This window comes from Phaenicophaeus curvirostris, chromosome 18, assembly GCF_032191515.1.
Source record: "Phaenicophaeus curvirostris isolate KB17595 chromosome 18, BPBGC_Pcur_1.0, whole genome shotgun sequence".
Lineage (NCBI taxonomy): Eukaryota > Metazoa > Chordata > Aves > Cuculiformes > Cuculidae > Phaenicophaeus > Phaenicophaeus curvirostris.
The window spans coordinates 803603-823644 of record NC_091409.1 but is presented as its reverse complement, the minus strand read 5'-3'; the positions used below and the strand labels follow the sequence as shown (position 1 = coordinate 823644).

The 20042-nt window shown below is 38.6% G+C and overlaps 1 protein-coding gene across 1 annotated transcript in view; it reads right to left on the bottom strand.

Annotated features, from left to right (window-relative positions):
- Nucleotides 1–1153: 1153 nt before the first annotated feature.
- The window catches only part of ARFGEF2 (ARF guanine nucleotide exchange factor 2), a 36183-nt gene continuing 17294 nt past the window's right edge, over nucleotides 1154–20042 (bottom strand). The window contains exons 17-39 of the mRNA XM_069872037.1: nucleotides 19718–19802; nucleotides 19455–19626; nucleotides 18379–18530; nucleotides 18062–18190; nucleotides 17522–17680; nucleotides 16231–16378; nucleotides 15272–15371; nucleotides 14433–14473; nucleotides 14181–14350; nucleotides 13451–13602; nucleotides 13120–13292; nucleotides 11855–12015; nucleotides 11064–11194; nucleotides 10837–10966; nucleotides 10269–10404; nucleotides 9373–9511; nucleotides 9227–9281; nucleotides 8854–8968; nucleotides 8509–8639; nucleotides 7329–7497; nucleotides 6776–6914; nucleotides 5570–5687; nucleotides 1154–3439 (exon numbers count right to left, since the gene is read on the bottom strand). Coding sequence (XP_069728138.1) covers nucleotides 3257–3439; nucleotides 5570–5687; nucleotides 6776–6914; nucleotides 7329–7497; nucleotides 8509–8639; nucleotides 8854–8968; nucleotides 9227–9281; nucleotides 9373–9511; nucleotides 10269–10404; nucleotides 10837–10966; nucleotides 11064–11194; nucleotides 11855–12015; nucleotides 13120–13292; nucleotides 13451–13602; nucleotides 14181–14350; nucleotides 14433–14473; nucleotides 15272–15371; nucleotides 16231–16378; nucleotides 17522–17680; nucleotides 18062–18190; nucleotides 18379–18530; nucleotides 19455–19626; nucleotides 19718–19802 — 3088 coding nt within the window. The 3' untranslated portion in view covers nucleotides 1154–3256. The remainder of the gene's footprint in view (nucleotides 3440–5569; nucleotides 5688–6775; nucleotides 6915–7328; nucleotides 7498–8508; nucleotides 8640–8853; nucleotides 8969–9226; nucleotides 9282–9372; nucleotides 9512–10268; nucleotides 10405–10836; nucleotides 10967–11063; nucleotides 11195–11854; nucleotides 12016–13119; nucleotides 13293–13450; nucleotides 13603–14180; nucleotides 14351–14432; nucleotides 14474–15271; nucleotides 15372–16230; nucleotides 16379–17521; nucleotides 17681–18061; nucleotides 18191–18378; nucleotides 18531–19454; nucleotides 19627–19717; nucleotides 19803–20042) is intronic.

The window sequence follows — 20042 nt, the reverse complement described above, 5'->3', positions numbered from 1 at the left end:
CTTTTCACATTGAAATCTATTGTCTTACAGCACAAGATAACATTAATGGTTAGAGCAGTTTGTATCCATGTCTCATATCTCGGTTTCCAAATCAACAGAACAATCAATACCAATGCCCACTCATCCAAGCAGCTCCCCTGCCTTGCTCAGTGCTGAGAATAAGATTAAAATAGGCTTCATTCTACTTCAGACTATAAGTTACTATTTTTAATCTTATTCTCAGCACTGAGCCAAGGCAGGGGAGCTGCTTGGATGAGTGGGCATTGGTATTGATTGTTCTGTTGATTTGGAAACCGAGATATGAGACATGGATACAAACTGCTCTAAAAATAATGTTCTCTTGTGCTGTAAGACAATAGAATCAATGTGAAAGGGAGTTTTCTAGGGTTTTCCTCATTAGCATCCTCCCCCCCACCTATTTCCTCAAGGGTTCCAAAATCAGAGGCAATAAAGATCATGCAGTCTCCCTATTTAGACCAGTACAGGTAAATCAGTTTACAGTTTAATTTGTTGCATAACACTACTTTAAAAGTCTAAGAGGTTACTTCTTGTTACTCCATGTATTGCACAGATGCCTCCATCTCCACCAGCACATTCTGACACAGCCTTGTTCTCAGTCCCAGCTCCTCGCCAGCCTGGGTTAGCAGAGCCCGGACACGATCGGAGCCAGCAGTGACAGCTACAGGAGTTTTGGCTCAGCAGTTTTAGCTGCATTATGGTGTCTCTGGATTATGATCTTTCTGACTGTATCAGGGACACCAAACACTGGATGCAAATACAACTGTTGCAAGGAGTATGCTTCACATACCGTTCTTATTGCTTTAACAAGTACAATCAGTTCCAGAAAACTGACATGATTAAGGCTGTTCGTAATCCAACTGCATTCCGGTCCCCCTTCTCCTTCACCTAGCTAGTAGTCTAGGATGCTTTGATGTCACACACCTAACTGCAGCAGTTTATAAATGGTATAAATACAGTAAAAGCTTTATTTAAATAAAAGAACAGTCTCAGAACTAAAGGCTGAAGGAAAGGATTGATTAAAGGCCCTTATTCTATATGTGGGGAGAATACAAATGTTGCTCATTACTGTAAAGAAAGCCCACAATGCAATGGTAAAGTAATTTAAGACACGAAAATTAAAAAGAACTCTTACAAGACTAGTTGTAGGGCTTTCAAAACTGTAAAACACAAAAGCAGCATGCAAATTTTAAAAGTTTGTGTTTTGACAGGGTATACATTCAATGAGGCAGTGACATATTCAAAACCTGAAAAATAAAGATCCAAATATTTTCTTTAGAACTATCTAGGACTGGAAGAAAAGGAATATCCAATTCTTACATAGAATTCTTAAATAGAATTAAAATAAATATTTCATTTTTACTGTAATGAATGAAGTTACATGACCAGGGAATGAGGAACTAGACTAAATGCAACACGAAAGGACATTTCAAACGCAGCAAGTTAAATATCAGCATTGCTTCTTTTTCAGTCTTTTCCTACTGTAGAATATAGCCATATATTCCCTTCTACTGAACATTAGTGTATAGATTTAATCTAAGGAGCATTTAAAAGGTTAATAGCCACAACCACCATTTATTTTTCTTTGGTTAAAAATAAAAAGTCAAAATAAGCCCTATCACTACTACTGACTACAAAACCATTCCCAAACAATGCTGATGTGGAACGAGCCAATTTACTGAAGAGCACCATAAGAACCCTTTGGAAACAGCTCTCACACACCCACACCAAACAAATAGGGAAAAGGAGTCCCAACAGCTCTCAGAGCAGAATATCCCAAGACAACCTCAGCTAAGGGCACCCTACCAGAAAACTCAAGCAAAATACCAGGTAAAACCTGATGAGATTAAACCTTAATACCATTCAAGTAAGTTGTTTGGGTTTTTTTCCTTTTAAAACACTGTTATATTTTAGGTATTTTTAGTTAATATAATACATTGTATTAGGAAGTGGAACATCTCCCATCCTGCCACATTCTTCCAGTTTAGAGAAGTCTTAAAACTTGAAATTAAAATTATTTCAAAGGACAGAACTCATTCCTGCAGTACTTCAACTGCAAACTGGTGTTCTGTCATGGAAACAGTTGTCACAGAAAACTGCTGAATTTCAAAGCAAGACAGATCTCTAGGGCAAAGCAAAGCTGCAGTGCCCAGTCATGTTTGCTTCACAGATATGTTCAAAGCATAGAAATGTATTGGTAACTCTTAAATTATATGAATAAACCTGTTTAATTTTGTTAGAGTAGTTTTGCGGGAATTCAATTTTTTTTTTTTTTTAGATTACAATAGGAACTAACAGTTGAGAACAGAATGATGTGCGCAAAAAAGACAAATCAGAGGCTGCAGATCTGCAGTAAAAAGTGACAGAATCTCATATCTATTAAGGACAGGACTTCTTGCTAAACAGACAATTACTATTAAATACATTGTGCTCCAGGGTAAAAAAGGTGGATTTATTTGCTCTGAACTTTGTTTTTAATATGAATGTATATGACTTGCCCATGGCAACATACGAAAGTAAATGGAAAGTTTAAGTCTTTTTTTTCTTAAATGCCTGTAACTCAAGACTAACAAGCTCGATGGAGCAGATGCTATTGTGTGCTCCTGCTGTAAAACCTTCCATAAAACCAAAAACAAGTCTGAGAAGATGAAACAATAAGATTAAAATTAGAAGTTTTAAAAATAACTTCCTAAGCAGGAGGAAAATCCTTTCCCAAATATCCTACAGGCTGTCCTCTTCAAAAAATGTAACATGCTGCCTGGCCTTGTCATGGACACATAAAGAAGAACCCAGCATGATCTCAGGTGGTCATCAGCCACTGCAGTACAGTTTATTATGAACACGTGCTAACATCACAAGGCTATACAACTATATTCATTATTTCCATGGGGCATAACTTCTATTGAGGAATCCAGCTGAATTATCAGATTTAGTTGGGATGCAAGACTGAACAATTGATAAAAGACTAGAAGAGACAGACTTGATCATAAGGATGACTAGCATTGAAACGAAAAGACTTTACATCTACTGTATTAACCCTGTAAGCAATAATTTAAATAAAACTGCTGAGAGTTTTGTAGGATGGATAGAATAGGATTCTTTCCTTCTCCCCAAATGCCACTGTAGTAAGTGTAACTTGCCGCTGTGCTGATACACCAGGGTTCCATTTTTCCCCCCATTCTCTCTAATCCATCTCTGGAACATAGCCTTATGTACAAGCAAAAGTAACCAACCCTACTTAGGGCTGCCATGAGGGTAAATTCATCCCAGTTGTCCATATCTGTTCCTCTGTTACGCAGATTTTGAACACAACACCTATACGCAGGAAGAACTTCCGTAGCACAGCTCGAAGCTCAGGAATCAGGTCAAACTGCATGATTTCACACAAGTATGGATAATACGTTGAGGCATGTGCCCTAAACTATCAAAGAAAAGATGAAAAAAAGAGCATTATTCTCCATTACTACAGGAAAGTGCAGGTTTTCCACATTCACGTCCACACCAACTTGTCAGAGCAAGTCTCACCTGATCAAAGGCCCCCCTGAATGGCCAAATGGCCATCAAGCCCAGTGTTTTCTGCAGTAGCCTCAGCCAATGCCTACAGGAGACCACACAGAGCAAGCATTTGGCATTACTTCCCTAAAAGAGAGTCAGACTATTCTGTGGCTCGGCGATTTATAGGCTAGAGGTAGCACCAGGGACTACCTGTATAAGCACCACCCTCTGATATGAATTTGTCAGCTGCTTCTCCAGCCTCTTTAAAATATCATCCATAGCACATAACAAAGCCTTCCACGGCTGAAGCAACGCGTGAAGAAGTATCTCCATTATGCATGAGTTTGGGAGTTTAACCCACTCCAGTGCCTTGCTACCTCCAAAACTCATTCACTATCTCTTGCAGTATGTCCTTCCCATCTCCTTGTGCTAATGACACCTCTCATTTTTATTTCTTTTCCAGATAAAAGATAACTAAGTCTAATCTACATACAGTACCATGTATGGGAGCTAGTCTATATCCCTTATTCCCGTTAGACTCCCTAAACCCTTTTCCAGCTCTGTTACACCCCTTTCGATATAAGGGATCAGAACTGCAAACAGTATCCAAGATGCAAATCTGTCATGAATTTACGCAAGAAGTTAGTTTTGTCCTCTGTTGCTTTCCTCATAATGCTCAGTACTAGTTACACAGAAAGCTGACGGAACACTTTCACCACAGAACTTCCAGTATAAAACAGGTGCTGGGACTGTGTACTAAGGTACAGCAGGGTGCCCAGGTGGCCAAGAAGGCCAATGGCATCTTGGCTTGGATCAGAAACAGCGTGACCAGCAGGGCCAGGGAGGTTCTTCTCCCTCTGGACTCAGCACTGGTGAGACCGCTCCTCGAATACTGTGTTCAGTTCTGGGCCCCTCACCACAAGAAAGATGTTGAGGCTCTGGAGCGAGTCCAGAGAAGAGCAACAAAGCTGGTGAAGGGGCTGGAGAACAGGCCTTATGAGGAACGGCTGAGAGAGCTGGGGGTGTTTAGCTTGGAGAAGAGGAGGCTGAGGGGAGACCTCATTGCCCTCTATAACTACCTGAAAGGAGGTTGTAGAGAGGAGGGAGCTGGGCTCTTCTCCCAAGTGCCAGGGGACAGGACGAGAGGGAATGGCCTCAAGCTCTGTCAGGGAAGGTTTAGGCTGGACATGAAGAAAAAATTTTTCACAGAAAGGGTCATTGGGCACTGGCAGAGGCTGCCCGGGGAAGGGGTTGATTCACCTTCCCTGGAGGTGTTTAAGGCACGGGTGGACGAGGTGCTGAGGGACATGGTTTAGTGTTTGATAGGAATGGTTGGACTCAGTGATCTGGTGGGTCTCTTCCAACCTGGTTATTCTATGATTCTAAGGTATGGGAAACCTGAAATTTTATCTACAGAGAGTTAAGGCTTCTCACAACCATGAGACATCACTGAATTGCTGCTCTATGGAGATGCCAAGGCACCAATACTACCAATTTCCTAAAATATTGGTAAATCACAATAAAATAGTCCAAACTACGCAAGAGTGAAGTAAAACTACACACTTTGCAATACAGAACCTAAAAATACACATCCAGAAGTTCCCCTGCCTGTCCTAATGCAGTAGGGAATATCTCCATTCACTTTTTCCTCAAAAAGGGCCAGGATCCTGAGAATTATTTTTTGCCATTACTATCAAGGAACCAGGATTCCAGATTAATAGTGGTGAAATTTAACTCTACCGTTCCCATGCAGCTGTCACAAAACGGAAGCCCATCCTCTACTGCACACTCATTACACTTTCATATGAAAGCTCTGCAGCAATCAATATTCCCATGTAGCTGTGAATTCCATGTATGCAATCTGATTTTTACAATATAGAATACTTGCAAAAAATGCAGATGTAACAACTGCTGTATTTCAAGGGGAGTGTGCGCTATGAGAGCAAGTAAATCTGCCACCCTGCAATATGGATGATAGTGAAGGCTGCATTCAACAGAAGCAGAAATGAAAAGATACCTGAACACAAACAAGACACGACTTCCAGCCTGTTCTTACCTTTTCATCACTGATTTTTAGCGTTTTTGTTAAAAGCAATAGCAGGAGATTGGTCCAAGCTTCTCTGTGGCTTTCTGAGTTCACGGTAATAAAATACGCCAGGGCTTCACTGCATACACTGAAGAGATAACAGGGTTCACACAAATAATAAAGAAAACCCAAAAAAGGTTATTACAACATGCATTGTTTGTCCTCTCACTGTATTTTGTTTTCAAAAGCAAGATGCGTTTCCATGGGGAAGTTTTCAATCACACGCAGCAACTTTAATTACAAAGACTTGTGTTGGTGATTTTTCTGTTACAGTAGTTGTTACAGATAACTGAATTAAAATAGTTTTCATGTTGTCAACAAAGAACCATGGAGCCAAAGGAGGAAGAGTCTGATTTCCCTCATAAGCACTCTGTAATTAAAGCGTTGTCACCTTCAACCTGCAAACATCATTCCTGATCCCTACACTGGGACAGCTGAGGCAAACAGCAACATGAAAGAGCTCTCCCTCCAAATCTAGACTGCTTTAGTACAAGTCTGCAGAGCTCAGCATCACGGCTTAGAGAGGGATTAATAAATATCAGGTCCTTGCTGCAGCCCATCAACACAAGGCACAAACTGTACCACTGTTTTGGGGGCACTATTTTCGTTAAAAGGGAATGCAAACTCCTCTTTTACTCACTATGAAGATTAAAATGTCCACAGATGCTGATAAATCAGAATGCTACTGGAATCCACTGTGTTAATGCCAACAGCGATTTTAAGAGTTCTTTACATTTGATTAGAGATTAGTACTCTGAACTTTTATGTACCAACAACCCACTTTTCAAATAAAAGGGACCCCGATACCTTTTTATATTCATTTAGCATCATTTTCTACATTTACCTAGGTTTCAGGTATGCAGCAGCCTACACTGCACTGTTTATATTACTTTACCTTATTATACCTCTGAATATCATTCTGTACTCAGATGTAAAAAGTCTTCATACACCACCACTTTTTTAGAGAAAAGTTTATGTCAGGCAAGAGAGTGCTTCATTTATTCCAAGTAGATTGCTTCCTTATTGCTAAATTCACTTTTAATAGAGTAGTCATATCTACATCAGTATCCATACCTCCATATACTTCGCCCACTCTGCTCAGCGACTTCACACACTACATGCATGCACCATACAGGCTGAAAACAGAATGCATCAGAACAAAGCTGATATTCTTACCTAAGCAATCGTTGTTGTATGGCATCCCAGGAGTCCCGGCGGTTTTCATCCACATACATTCGAAAGAGTATTCTCAGGCAACAAGCCAAGCTGCTAGTCTCTTGTTTTAAGAGATTGGGTTTTGATTTACCCTTGAACCCTAACAAAATCAGTTACACACAAGGAGAGAGGAAACATTCACATTTGTAGTTACTAGGCAAGGTAAAGTTTATCAACAATATCTCCACTAGTGAACAGTAATGATGTCTTGTCCAGATGGTATTTCTTCCTCCATGACTTTGTTTGAGACCTTATCTACTCACAAAGATATTTAACTACAGTAGTACCAATTGTGTAGCGCTACTTCAATCAAAAAGGCAGATAATTTTGCAAACAATTATTCAAGTTATCAGGAAGGAGACAAATAATAAAAGCATGTAGCACTGTCAGATTAGCTGTAGAGACAACGACAACGGATACTTTTATACCTTGACAGCTAAAGCTAGAAGTGGAGCTTAGTATTTTATCAAAGTAAAACTATCAGTATTTATCAAACTAAAAATAATAGTCTCACCTGCTCTCCATAACACAGTTCGCTGTTCATAATTTGAATTAAAGGCTTTTGAAAATGAATGAGACTCTTGCAGGCAATCTAGTAACTTAAAGAGGTGATGTGACGACATATATTTATACATTCCTTGGTCTTCCGTGTCAATGTAGATAACTGCATCCAATGCGTCTCGCTAAAGGTAGGGGAAGAAGAGGGAGAGTTAAAGGAGTGTTAATATCACTAACTCCTCATTCGATTTTTAGGTGCAAGTGAAATTAGTGTAATAAAACAGAGCAGAGCAGTCCTGTCAAATATCAGAGTTGTACTCTTTTCAGTAGGATATTTTAAAAGAGAGAAGTTATGATCTATCATAGATATTTGTAAGAAAAATAATCATTAACATCAAGGGAAGAACCTCTCTTACTAAGGCATAAAAAAGTCTCAGCAATACAATATAAAGCATTTGCTTCCCTCTAGAAGATGACTGAGTAAGTCTGCTGAATACTGAAAAACGTCAAGGTGAACCACAAAAACAGTGAAAGTCGCACGACACAGAAATTGCCCATCTTTGGCTCATGTCAATTTTCTTTAAAATTGATCAATACTCTTCGCTAATTTCATTAGTAATTCAACTACACCATCCGCAAACCACTACCTGAATGCACTAGCGCAGACTTCTAGCTTAAGGCTTTATTAATATAGTCAAGCAAGAGCTATCTTGCACTGTTCCCTAAAATAATAGGGTTTTCAGGGACAAGGACCTCTCCAAGGCAGGTAAAATGTTAAATCTTGACCATTAACCTCGCTCAAGTTCAACTTCTGCATCTCCTGTGTTAACACCTAGAAGCCGAGCAAAGCCTCAGATGCGGCTAAATGAAGACTCTCAGCCTAAACAACAGAAAAAAACGCTCTCCCCCAAACAAACAAAAAACATTCTTGATGAGTATGAATTTGTTAGAAAAGCAATGATAATACATTATATGGATAATAAAAATAGCGTTGATGTAATAATGCAACAGGCAGACTGCCAGGAAACACTAGAGGCAGTAAAAAAAAAAAAAAATCACAGCCTAAGATTAATGACACACACATTCAGGGCAGTGTTGAGAGCTAGAAAAAGTATGTATTTTGTAAACACTTCAGAGCACTGGACAGCCTTTGCACTTTACTGCCACAACAAGGTTATTTATAAGTCCAATGGTACCTGAGCTGCAGCCATATGCTCAGCATCTTCCTTCTTGCTTGTTGCTGGGTAGAACACTATATTATCAATGGTCTGTATCAATTCCAGCTGTACCACACACTTTATGAGGAGGCCAGCAAATAGTTTCTGGTCTAATGAAATGGAGTAACACAAGTTACTTATGAAAACTACATTACCATTAGCATTTTGATATTTCATGATGCTGTGAATAGTCTTATAATCACTACAAGGCATAAACACAAGTTCTAAAGATACACCCCAAGTTTAAGTACCCAAAATCTTCCTCTACAGAACTACATAAGTGGACTAAGAACAGCTTTCAATAAAACTGTACGTTTTCCTTACTTGCATAAGGGCCACCTTTCCAGCTCTCATCTGTTGGATTTGAAAACTGACTTTGTCCTCTCTCTGAAGCATTTTTATCCATGCTGCTCAAAGACTGGTGATCTAGGTCTAAATCCTGGAAGAGAATGCAGAACAACTGTAGGAATTCAAAACACTATCTACTGATCAGCTATCAGTTTTCAGATGACTCCACTAGCCTTAGATTCAAAGGCTTCCTGCATTCATCTCTAATATCTTATTTTACAATGACACCAAATACAAGCTAATGTCAATTCAAGTATTTGTTGTCAAGTGAATTTACTACAGTTAAATGTTTCAAAAACAAAGCTAACAACCCCTGTAAGTTAGTTTATTACACTGAATTAACTCTTACCAAGTGTTTTTCAGATGAATCTTCCTCCATTCCTGCAGGCCTCCACGTCAGCAAGCTTCACAAATAAAAAAAAAACAAACCGAAAATCCTGAACATTGTTGCTCTGGAATCAGGTATTAGCATGAGAATTGAATTTATGAACTTACACATGAGGAATAGTAGTTTTGAAGATTTCTAGCATACAATTGCATGTCTGGCCCCAGACTTCAGGGCTGAATTTCTGTCCATTTAGTATTACCAGGTTTTCTAGGCAGTTTGTACCTGATCGAGCCAACTGCTCATTATCTGTGAAAGAAATGTTCCATATTTATCAGCTTCTACAGCATCAATGGAAAATTAAGCATTCTCTATTACTGCTCCGTTAAACATTTTCACCAATATTATGAAATGAAGGGTATCATAGCTACTTATAAAGTATATTACAATAATATCAAGTTCAGGAACCTACTGAATAAAGAAAAGTGTTTATAAACAGACTTCAAGAGTTTGAAATCCCAAAACAGGAAAGACCAAGGACAAGAGAGAAGCAGAAAGGAAGCACACAAAGGCACCATTTAGAAGCTTATGGTCTCTTGCAAGGTAGACCCCACATTCCATGCTAGCGATATGCAGGATTTCATGTATAACATTTGGAGCCCAAAAGAAAACACATTCTTTAGTCTTATTTAAAATATTAGATGGCTGAGAGAATGGAGGAGAAAAGAAAAAAAAATCAGAATGTACACGTGTATACATATATATGTGTAAATACATGAGGTATTTTATCCACACAGCCAAACAGAGAAAGGTTGTTGGCAGAAGATGAACACAACCCATTAAAAGCTTCTGGTCTGTCACAAGAGCACCATGAACACATTAACAGGAGGGCTGCCAAACTGATTATGTAGAATGATGATTGAATATTTAAGATACTTCATCCATCTATTACATAATATATTGTCCTAATGGTACTTCTTATTCTTCCAAAATTCAGTTAACTTTCCCCTTCTTAAGTAATAACCATTTAAATACATTAATCAGAAGATACAAGTAAATAAGGTACCTTGTTTTACACACCAGTGTAACTGTGCAAGTATGTCAGGAAGAAGGATCTCATTTAAAGCTTCATAAAACTGCGTAAATACATCACAGATGGCATAAAGAGCATGGTTGCATGTAGTAGTCATCCATTCAGATTTCTAGGGGAAAAAGAAGAGAAGTCTTAGTTTTTATATGGGTTCTGCTATGATGATTGCACTTAGCTCTTGCATGGCTGTTCAAAGGATGTGGTCTCTGAGGAGAGGAGCAGAATTCAGATAAAACTAAAAAGCCTCACACTACTGCAGATGCCTTGTCAGAAGCATTTAGAGGCCATGTGAATACTGTTCAGAAAACTACACATTTTCACAAAGTGTGAATATTCTCCTTGAAAATACTCAGACCACCAGGCCACTGGATACCAAGACACGTTTCATACACACCACAGAATAGTGTTCTGTGTGGGGTTTGGGGCAGCATGGGGTGGAAATACACTGATGAGACAAGCAATACAAACTGCTGCCTTCATTATTTGATTTCTTTAAAAAAAACAACTTTAACATTTGCATGCCTTTTTTTTTGGTTGTTTTTACCTCTGTTTGTTGTTCGGGGAGTTTCATATTATCAAAAATACGAAAAACAATTCTGAACAGATCTTGCCACCAGTGCTTTTCAAAGGTATGGCCATAACTCTTCATTATTTCAAACATCACTGTTAAGCCTCTATAAACAAACATAAACAAAGTAAAAGATATTAAAATGCATACCTGTGATATCCTCACTAACTGAATTAAAAAAAAAGAAAGAAAATCTTTATTACCTTGTTCGAACATCGAGTTTGCAGCGATTGATGATACAAGAAAGTTCAAATAAAATGGGAAACCACCCTCTGACCCATACTCTGTCACCGGGAGCAACATTCATGTCATCACTTGTGTATTCTCTTAATACCTTGGAGATGGGCAGGAAAAAAAGATTCATGAAAATACTGCAAAAAAATATGGAAAATAAACACTTAAATCCATTTTACTTAAGTCCTGCTAAAGGCTTTACAAGTTGCTTCCTAAAGTCCAAACTTCTGAAAATATAACAGGCAACAATTACATAAATACAAGTAATAAAGAATTCTAAGTTTGGCATAAACCAGTTCGACACTTTGCTAGCATATTGAATACAGCATGCACATCTCAACATGCAACTGCAATCTAAATCTAGGCTCTTTTCAGCAAAGTGATTATTATATTAAGTATTCACAGAACAGATTGATGTAGAAAAACACGCATGTTTGTAACAGATTTAACTAGATGTAATTAGGGTGACTGAATGAGAATTATTGCTTTCCAGGTCATCCTCACACTGTAAATGAAGGACTATTTCAGTTATTTCCAATTTGGACTCATAAGAATTAGGTTTTTAATTAGCCCTAGTTTACTGCTTACATAATAACAAAATGACACCCAATTCTGAACAAGCTGTTAATACAAACATTTGCTGCTGCGAGACTGAAGTTTGAACGTGATAGCTCTTCTTTTGTTACAAGCTTAACCTCAGTTTAATAACAGAAGGTAGGTAATGTAAGAACACACAAGAGTAAAGATTAAAAGAAAATACCTGTGGTCTTTCCGAAACATATTTTGCACAATATCGAATGAGTCTAATAGCTTCCATGCTGGTGTCCGGAAATGCAACATTACAGGCAAACTCAGACAGACATTTTACTGCATCCTGAAATGAGTCAATTGCTGCTGGAAAGTGCTGTTGAAAAATATTTGCTGTGAAGAACAAATACACTTTTTAAAATTTACTGATATTGAAATCCATAGATAAACTGGCATTGATCTACAGATGTCAGCCACAGTGTGCCCCTTCTGAACGGACACACGTGAAAGGATCAGACCTTTAGATTAAATATGGTTCTGTCTTCCCTTGCATTCTTCCCCACCCCCCAAATTCATCAGCATCATATCTTCTCTGGTTAGGTAATTACCAGTTTTATGATCTAGGGTTAATTTTCATGGCTTCTTCTACAGTTCAGTTTCCTCCCACAGCATCTGTAACCCAAAGCTCTTAAAATACTTTGAGAAATAATAGGAATTCAGCTTGATGTTGGCTTCTCTGCTGTGAATGATGTTACCTAAATTAACCTAAATTATCTAAGCCTGTAATTATTCATATTCGGTAGCAAGAGAGGAAAAAGCAGTTAGACTTCAGACTTAATAGACAGACTGAATACAAACCAAATGTAATGCACACAAGCTTTTGAAGAAACAACTCCCAAGATCTACACAATTCAAGTTAGCAAAAAAAGTTTTGGTGTTATTTGCATGTATTACTACTATCCATAGCTGTTTTTCTCCATGCTACTTAATGGGAAGAGGGCAGTGTCAGGGCATTTAGGAAAGCTACGAACAATACTGAAGGTCCATTTGAAGAATATTTGAGTCTGTTGTGTCCCTTTGAAAGGGGCAGCACCACAATGCTCAAATATACTTCTCAAGCAGGTCAACCGTATGGAGTAAACTCCACAAGCAGCAACATATCAGCATCACAAGCTCGATGATCCCCACCATGTGACATGGAATCAGCATGGAAGTTCATGAAATGTGTTCCTTAATCCAGAAAAACTTATTGTGGCAGATGAGACAACATACAAACTTATTCAACCTATTCCAAACTTTTATAGCAGGACATCCGTATCTATTTTTCCCCTGTCCATAGAAATCAAGAGACTTCGCTGCAGAGTTTAAGCAGTCTGGCTGCAAGATCTTCTATTTATTTACTTGGAAATACAAACATCTTATTCAGATGGGCCTTTTAAAGCAGAATGCCAGCAGCTAAACTAATTTAGGTACTTGCATCTGTCAAGCATTACTTACTAACTATGTGTGCTGTAGTCTGAAAGGCCAGCTCCACGATATTGCCATCATGGTCAGATGCTGCTTGATGAAAGACTGCAAAGATATTCTTCCAGCCTGAACGAATATTACCAGCTTGAGAGTTCACCATCTGAGCAATACAGCGTATCACCATGTCCCGAATAGTTGGAGATCTTAAAAAAATTGTAAAAAGGAAATGAAGACTTTCACAATTTTACCCTGGCACAAAGTAGCTGGGCCACTTCCATGTGCCGGACAATCTAACCAACACCGAGTAACATCTTTAAGTAGGACTAAAGCAAGCTAACACAGAAATTGCAGTGCATCACACCTGTTTTTCTTCATAATATGCTCAAAGGGCCTTAGGAAGTCTTTCTGGAAGCGGAAGTTGGCCAGCTCTCCCTTCTCAAGGAACTTCATCGACAGCTGCCTTAATGAGTCTACTGCAAAGATGGCAACATCTTCATTAGGATTACATCCAACCTAGAAGAAAAGCATATTTTCAAACACTTACCAGTTAACGTATTACAAGAAATATGAGTAACAAATTCATCATTAAAGTTTCATGACAGTGTACTAAAAACCACTAGGCACACTCTAGTTTTCAGATATATAGAAGATAAGGGTGTTTCAGAGAGGGCTTTCTCAGTCATTTGATCCAACTAAACAGACCCATTTTGTACACACATGCAGAACTAATAGCCATCCAGATACTGAAAAAAAAAAAAGGCTAAAAAAACCCCACCCAAATATGGTCCAGTTTCCTAAGGAAAATAACTTCCATTATCCAGAATAATCTGTATATATTTTAGAGGAAAACTAACTTGGCATTTGATCAGAAGGGTAAGACAATTGAATAAATAAGATTCACAAACACAACATCATACAACGTTTCCATTTATGCACTTCAGATTTTTAAATAGGTGCTTCCTTTAGGCACCATAATGGATTTCTTTTTAAAAAATATCACAACCTACACTACTAAGAACATAAAAGGACAAAGCTAATTAAAGTCATCCTGCTATTCATGTATGTTTCTGGAATACAATTTTAAAAAATACCTTATTGAAGTGATCTCCAATCACGTGCCAAATCCTTGACCATTGCAGCCTAATGCGATTCATGTTGTAGTATGATATCTCCACTATCTTCTGCAGGCTGAACATGCGTGGGTGGTGTGGGGAAGCCAGCTCATCCATGGAAACAGCACACAGCCATCGGACAAAGTCAACTGAATGTGAAAACACTTCTGTAAGTTCAGGATGTTACATTGCAGGAGTTCCTGTAACCCACCAGATGGTCAGCGCACATACCTATTGCATTTCCGTCCAGCCTGGTTGATCCTGTGAATATCCTGTGGAACCAACAAATGAGTTGCAATTTTAGCTGTGCATCCACAGGAGTCAATCACATCTTAGTGCTGCAGGCAAATGTCAGCACATCTCCTGGTGGTACTTTACAATCCTCCAGGCCATAAACTCTGCAGCTATTTTATTCTAACTTCTTGGCAGCAGTTCATAGCCTTCTCCTAATCTAAGCATTCTCTTCCCTGCTGCAAATCACAGTCTACTCTGCTCCTTCCTCACTGCAGGGAACAGGCACAGGCTGACATTTTTATTTGGGCGAGTAGTGCTGGAACACTCATTTGGGTGACACTATGTTAAGTTTCACATGGAGAATAAAAAGATATTAAGAAAGCTTTGTTGCAAGACTTCATTGGATGCCAGCCACCTGCTTGATCTCTACACGTTTCAAGAATACTGGAAGTTGTGGCCATCAAAACAGACTGCAGAACGACTACGGCTGCACCATTGTGGCTTCTTCCCTTTCAGTTGTTCAGAATCTTGAGAGGACTTGAGACCACTGATTGGGGTTCATACAAAATACTGATAAGCAGAAAATGTTCTCAAATCCTTTAGACTTCGATGTGGTAATAGACATGTCTACGTAACAACAAACACTACATGTTTGACTTTATGACACTACAGACTTGCCGTAATTATTTTGTCCACAGAAAGCATCTAAGTATCAGCACCTTTCTCGTAAGATACAGGCTTCAAAACCAAAAGTATCTGTCAGTCTGCCACTGAAGTGAGGATGGTCAGTAACTTCAAGTCCCTTTTTCCCTAGGAAGAGATGATGTTTTCAGTACCTGTCCACTGCTACCACTACACTTTGTGAGCTGGTCTCTCCCACAGACTCTTGAATGCTTGCCATATACCGTTTATCAGCTCCACTTCCAACAAGGTTACCTGCAAGAAAAGCCATTTAGAAACAGTATCTAGCACCATGAAATCATGAATTTATAGTAACCCAAACTTCATACAAGTAGGCAAAGACTACTGCTTCCAATTGGCTTGTAATTTACATGGAGCAGATGGTGCCTTTGCCAGATTTTTCCAAAATTAAACATCCAGTAAGAAACATGTTTTTTTCCCCTTAGGGCATTGTGTTTTGAGCATCACGTTTATCAAGTTAAGATGATGTAATGCTTTATAGTAAGATTGGAAATGAGAAAATATTATTTAGAAATATGAACTCCAAGTCAGTACAGTAGTTAATACTGGGCACAGTTCTGTTATATTCAGCATCATCATTGTGTATCCCAACAGCTCTGGAGCGTTTTCCAATTAAAACATTTCCTTGATGGTTTTCCAAAGATTAAGGCAACCTGCCTTGTCCCTCAAATTTACAACTTAAAATCTAAGGTGTTCCTTGCACAGTGCAGGAACAGTAGGAAGTGGAGCAGCAAATTCAACGTGCAGAGACAAAATTCCACTGGAAAATGAATTATCAATCATTGAAACACCTATTTAGCTCCTAAAGATAAATGGCTTACATTTTTACCACTAAAAACAGAGCACGAAGAGAAAGAACGGATAATATTGGAACAAAACCATGACTTAGTACGGATGGTAAGACAGTTTTGACGATAAAATACTCCAACAAATCAATTTGAAGGGGCTTTGTTAAACAGCTTAATCATTACTCCCACATAGCTTCCCCTGGAAGCAAGTAAAAATATTTTTATATCTCCTAACACTGCCCTTCTTATCCATTGTACTTCACTTAGGCATGCATCTTTGCGAAGTTCCAGATTATTAATCTTACCTAATCCCAGGCCCATGAACTCTTCCCCTCCAGATGCGTAACCTTTAATGCTTCCTTCCCGTTCACGTCCAGAACCAGATAAATACCGAGTTTTCACTCCAGTTCCTATAAGCTGTGCTAGTTCCAGCTGGCTAATACATTTCAGGATCTAAACCCAAAAATATTTAAATATTTTGTTTCTAGGAACCATATTTTTTATAAATAATAACTATAAACATAAGCTAGGAATAACCTTAAAGGCTAGAGAATCTGGGAGAACAACTTCAACGACAGTAAAACATTTGATGTAGCTGAAACATTACTAATACAACCAGAAATAAAGTTGAGTGATTAATTCAAGATCACCAGCTGCCACAAATCATTCCAATATGAGAAAAAATTAGTTTAGGTCTCCACCTACTAGGGGAAACCTTTATATTCCTTCTCACAACATCAGTTTTCAAAACTATAAGCCCCTTGGAGCTGATCTTGCGGAGGGTTCATTGCCCCAGGCAGATTAAAAGACTGCAGTTCGCACTGAGTAACAACGTTCCAACATAGACTGTAAATGTCAAAACTGTGCCTTGCCATCAGCATAAAACTGACTCTTTTCTTTCTTAGCCCCCCACTATAACGTTTCTCGGACTGGCAAGAGCATTTGTGAGAGTATGATGTAAGCCACGTCCAAGTAATTTGTCAGTGAGAGTAGCTTTTGGCTCATATTATAATGTAGCCAAAGACTAGTACCCAAGAACAGCAGGAATGCCCCTTTTAGCAGCAGCACAGATTTAGACCTGGCTGAAGAGCTCCTGGAAAACGTGCTTTAAGAAAATACATATGATCTCCGATAACTTGTCCTTACCTATCCTCCACCATGTTATTTTAGCCCTAATTTTTCACGTGATCATGGCATACCATGTTGTCAAATGCTTCAGAGAGAAATCTGGACCTGTGAGCTAGAATGTTTTTGTTTACCTGAACAAAAATACAAAAGTTTACGTGCAGAATTCACTGAAGAGAAGTGAGATTTTAATATGGTCTTAATTCCATATTAAAGGCACCTACAGAAATTACGAATTTGATCACATAACGTCTATAACGCCTGTTAAAAAAATGCAGTGCATTGTTTTATATATACGTATAAAACCACTAACAGAATAACACACTTGCATCCACATTTTAGACAGGGTTCTAACACACATTGGGAGCTAAATGCAACTATTTAAGACTGAAAGTAGTAGAACAAGAAAAAAGTCCTGCAAGTTTTCAAAGAAGAATGCAATTGCATTAATTAAACTAATCAAGTTGTTACCTCATGCCAGGAGTTCCCAAGATAGTTGCCATCTGTGTGCGCGACAGTAATAAGCGTCTTAATGGTATCTATGTTCTTCTGTTTCATTTCTGTAATACTGGAACTGGCAGTCAACAAGGAAAACCGAGCAAGGGCCTGTACATAAGCATCTCGTTCAAGCTACAAGACAGAGAAACAAGCGCTGCAATCAAGTCCCTGAAGAGGTAGAGAAAACCACTTGTCCAGCATGGCTACACAATTTTCCTTCTACGTATAGCTGGCAATTACATTGGAGAACTTTCCAGATACTTGAGAGTAGGAAGTAAGTTAGCAAACACTCTTAACAGAAGACTCAGCAATAAAATGAAAGCAGAGTTGAAGAAACACTGGAGGATATCAAGACCTTGAAACAAACTAAAACAAGATTGTAATGTTTTATTTTACCATTTCAAAAAATTAGATGAGATGCTTCATTTTCTACATACAAGTTTGCAACTCTTCCTCTCCCTCCCAGAGCCTACACTCCCCTTTAGCAAGCCCCATGTTAAGTTTTATACAAACCTGCATTCCAAAGATACAGGCTATTCTGATGGCACATCGTATTCCTTCCAAACAAAGGGATGCAACTTCTGTGTCATCACAGTTCTGCAAGCCAACACTGTAAGCTGCCAGCAGTGGAGTCCATACAAGCTAAAGAAAGGAGGAAATTCAGTTCAGAAATCTATTACAATCCTAGTCCAAAACACTAGGTAACTGAAACCCGAAATACCCATGGAGAGTTCACCTGCTGCATTACCTAATTCTTCAGAGTGATTTTGCAATTTTTCACGTGCTTAGAACTCTTAGCAATGAGGATATAAGCAGAACTTCACACTCACTTTAAACATGGGTCTGACGTGATCCAGGTGAGTGGCACTAGTAAAAGGAGCCTTTGCATGGCTTACAGCCTCCATGAGGGCTTTAGCTGTTTTAGCCATCTGTTCCATCTCCAAGTTGTACAACAACCTCCGCTGCTTCTCATTAGCTACACCTAAAGGGAACATCACACAGTTGCACCAGTTTCCTTCTTATAAGAACATATTCCATGCCTTTGTGTTGAGCATCACAAAACAACAAATAAAAGTATTGCAAATGAAATCTAAAGACAAAAATCTTCCAGAGTGTTAGAATTCACAAGGCTGTCACAGGTTGCAAGCAAGGGACTCTGGCACCAAGATCCACACCCCAACTTAAGACTGTATTCTATACAAAATAACCAATTCAGGCTTTTATTATGCGCCACATGTCATGACCTAATCCCTGGAAATCAGAGGGGCATACCTGATCAAGTCACTCTGCCTGTAAAAATGGATGGAAAATCCTTCATCTTCTTACGCTGATGTCATCAAAACAAAAGTAGCCCTCATCACCTTTATAAATAGCGTACACCACATACAGAAGTCCTCATTTGGTCTTGATGAGAACAAGTGACTATAAAGTCAAACTCTCTGATCTCTCCCTTTTTCAAACATTGTCACAAAGACTGTGGCACTTCCCAGCCTCTGAACCATGGTGCTGACAGAAAAAAAAAAATCAACCTGAAACAAAATCCCACCTGTTGTCTAGCACAGAAAAACAAAAAGTGAACTTACAAAGTAAGTGCCACCTTCAGTTACTCTACCATTTGCCCCTCATTTCCATTTACAAAAACCAAACAAATCTATTTTCGAGTGCCTCTCTGCCATGGTGCCAGATACCCTTACACAGCTATGCTTCCAACACAGAAGTAGCAGTATTCAGTAATAACTAAGCCAGTTTCATTCCAAATATCTCTATATTAGCTGTCTTAAGTGTAATTTATGTATTGCACAAAGGTTTTTTTCTAAACGGGATCCGAATTCCACTATGCCATCCTCAAAGTTACTGTAATAGTTCAAGAGCAGTGTGCTCCTTCCAGTTTTTAGTTCCTTCTTACTTGGTTTGCTACACTTTGTTGTAATTGCATATTCTTTTGTCTCTTTCATTGCAATCTTCTTTCCTTCTATTTCTTCATAGATTGTGGATAAATACTCCACTGGTAGGTCTTTACTGTCATTGATTCCTCGATTCATTTTAATGTATTGCTCCTTTGTCATTTTATTTTTTACCTGCAAAGGAGAATTGAAGTTGGATATCAGATTTTGAACACAAGTTCCAGGGAAATCTGAACTTCTACAAGTTTGGGGGTTTAAGTTCTACCTGTGGACTGTGCAAGTCTGTAGTCAGCATTATAATAGAGTATGCCAAAACATAGGCAGTGTCAGCGCTAGCAAACAGTGTCTGCCTAAAGGAGAAAAAAAAAACCAAACCGGGTTTTAGAGTCCTAATTCCTCATTCCATTAGCTCTATTTCTATATGCACAAGAAATACCCAGTGTGCTACACATTTAACCAAAGATCTAACAGAACCTAAAATTAGTCCTTAGAAACACATGAAGACCCAAGTGTTTTGAACTGCAAATAAAAAGGGAAAAAATATAAAAGCATCATCTTCACACAATGAAAACTGGCAACATCTGGAATTT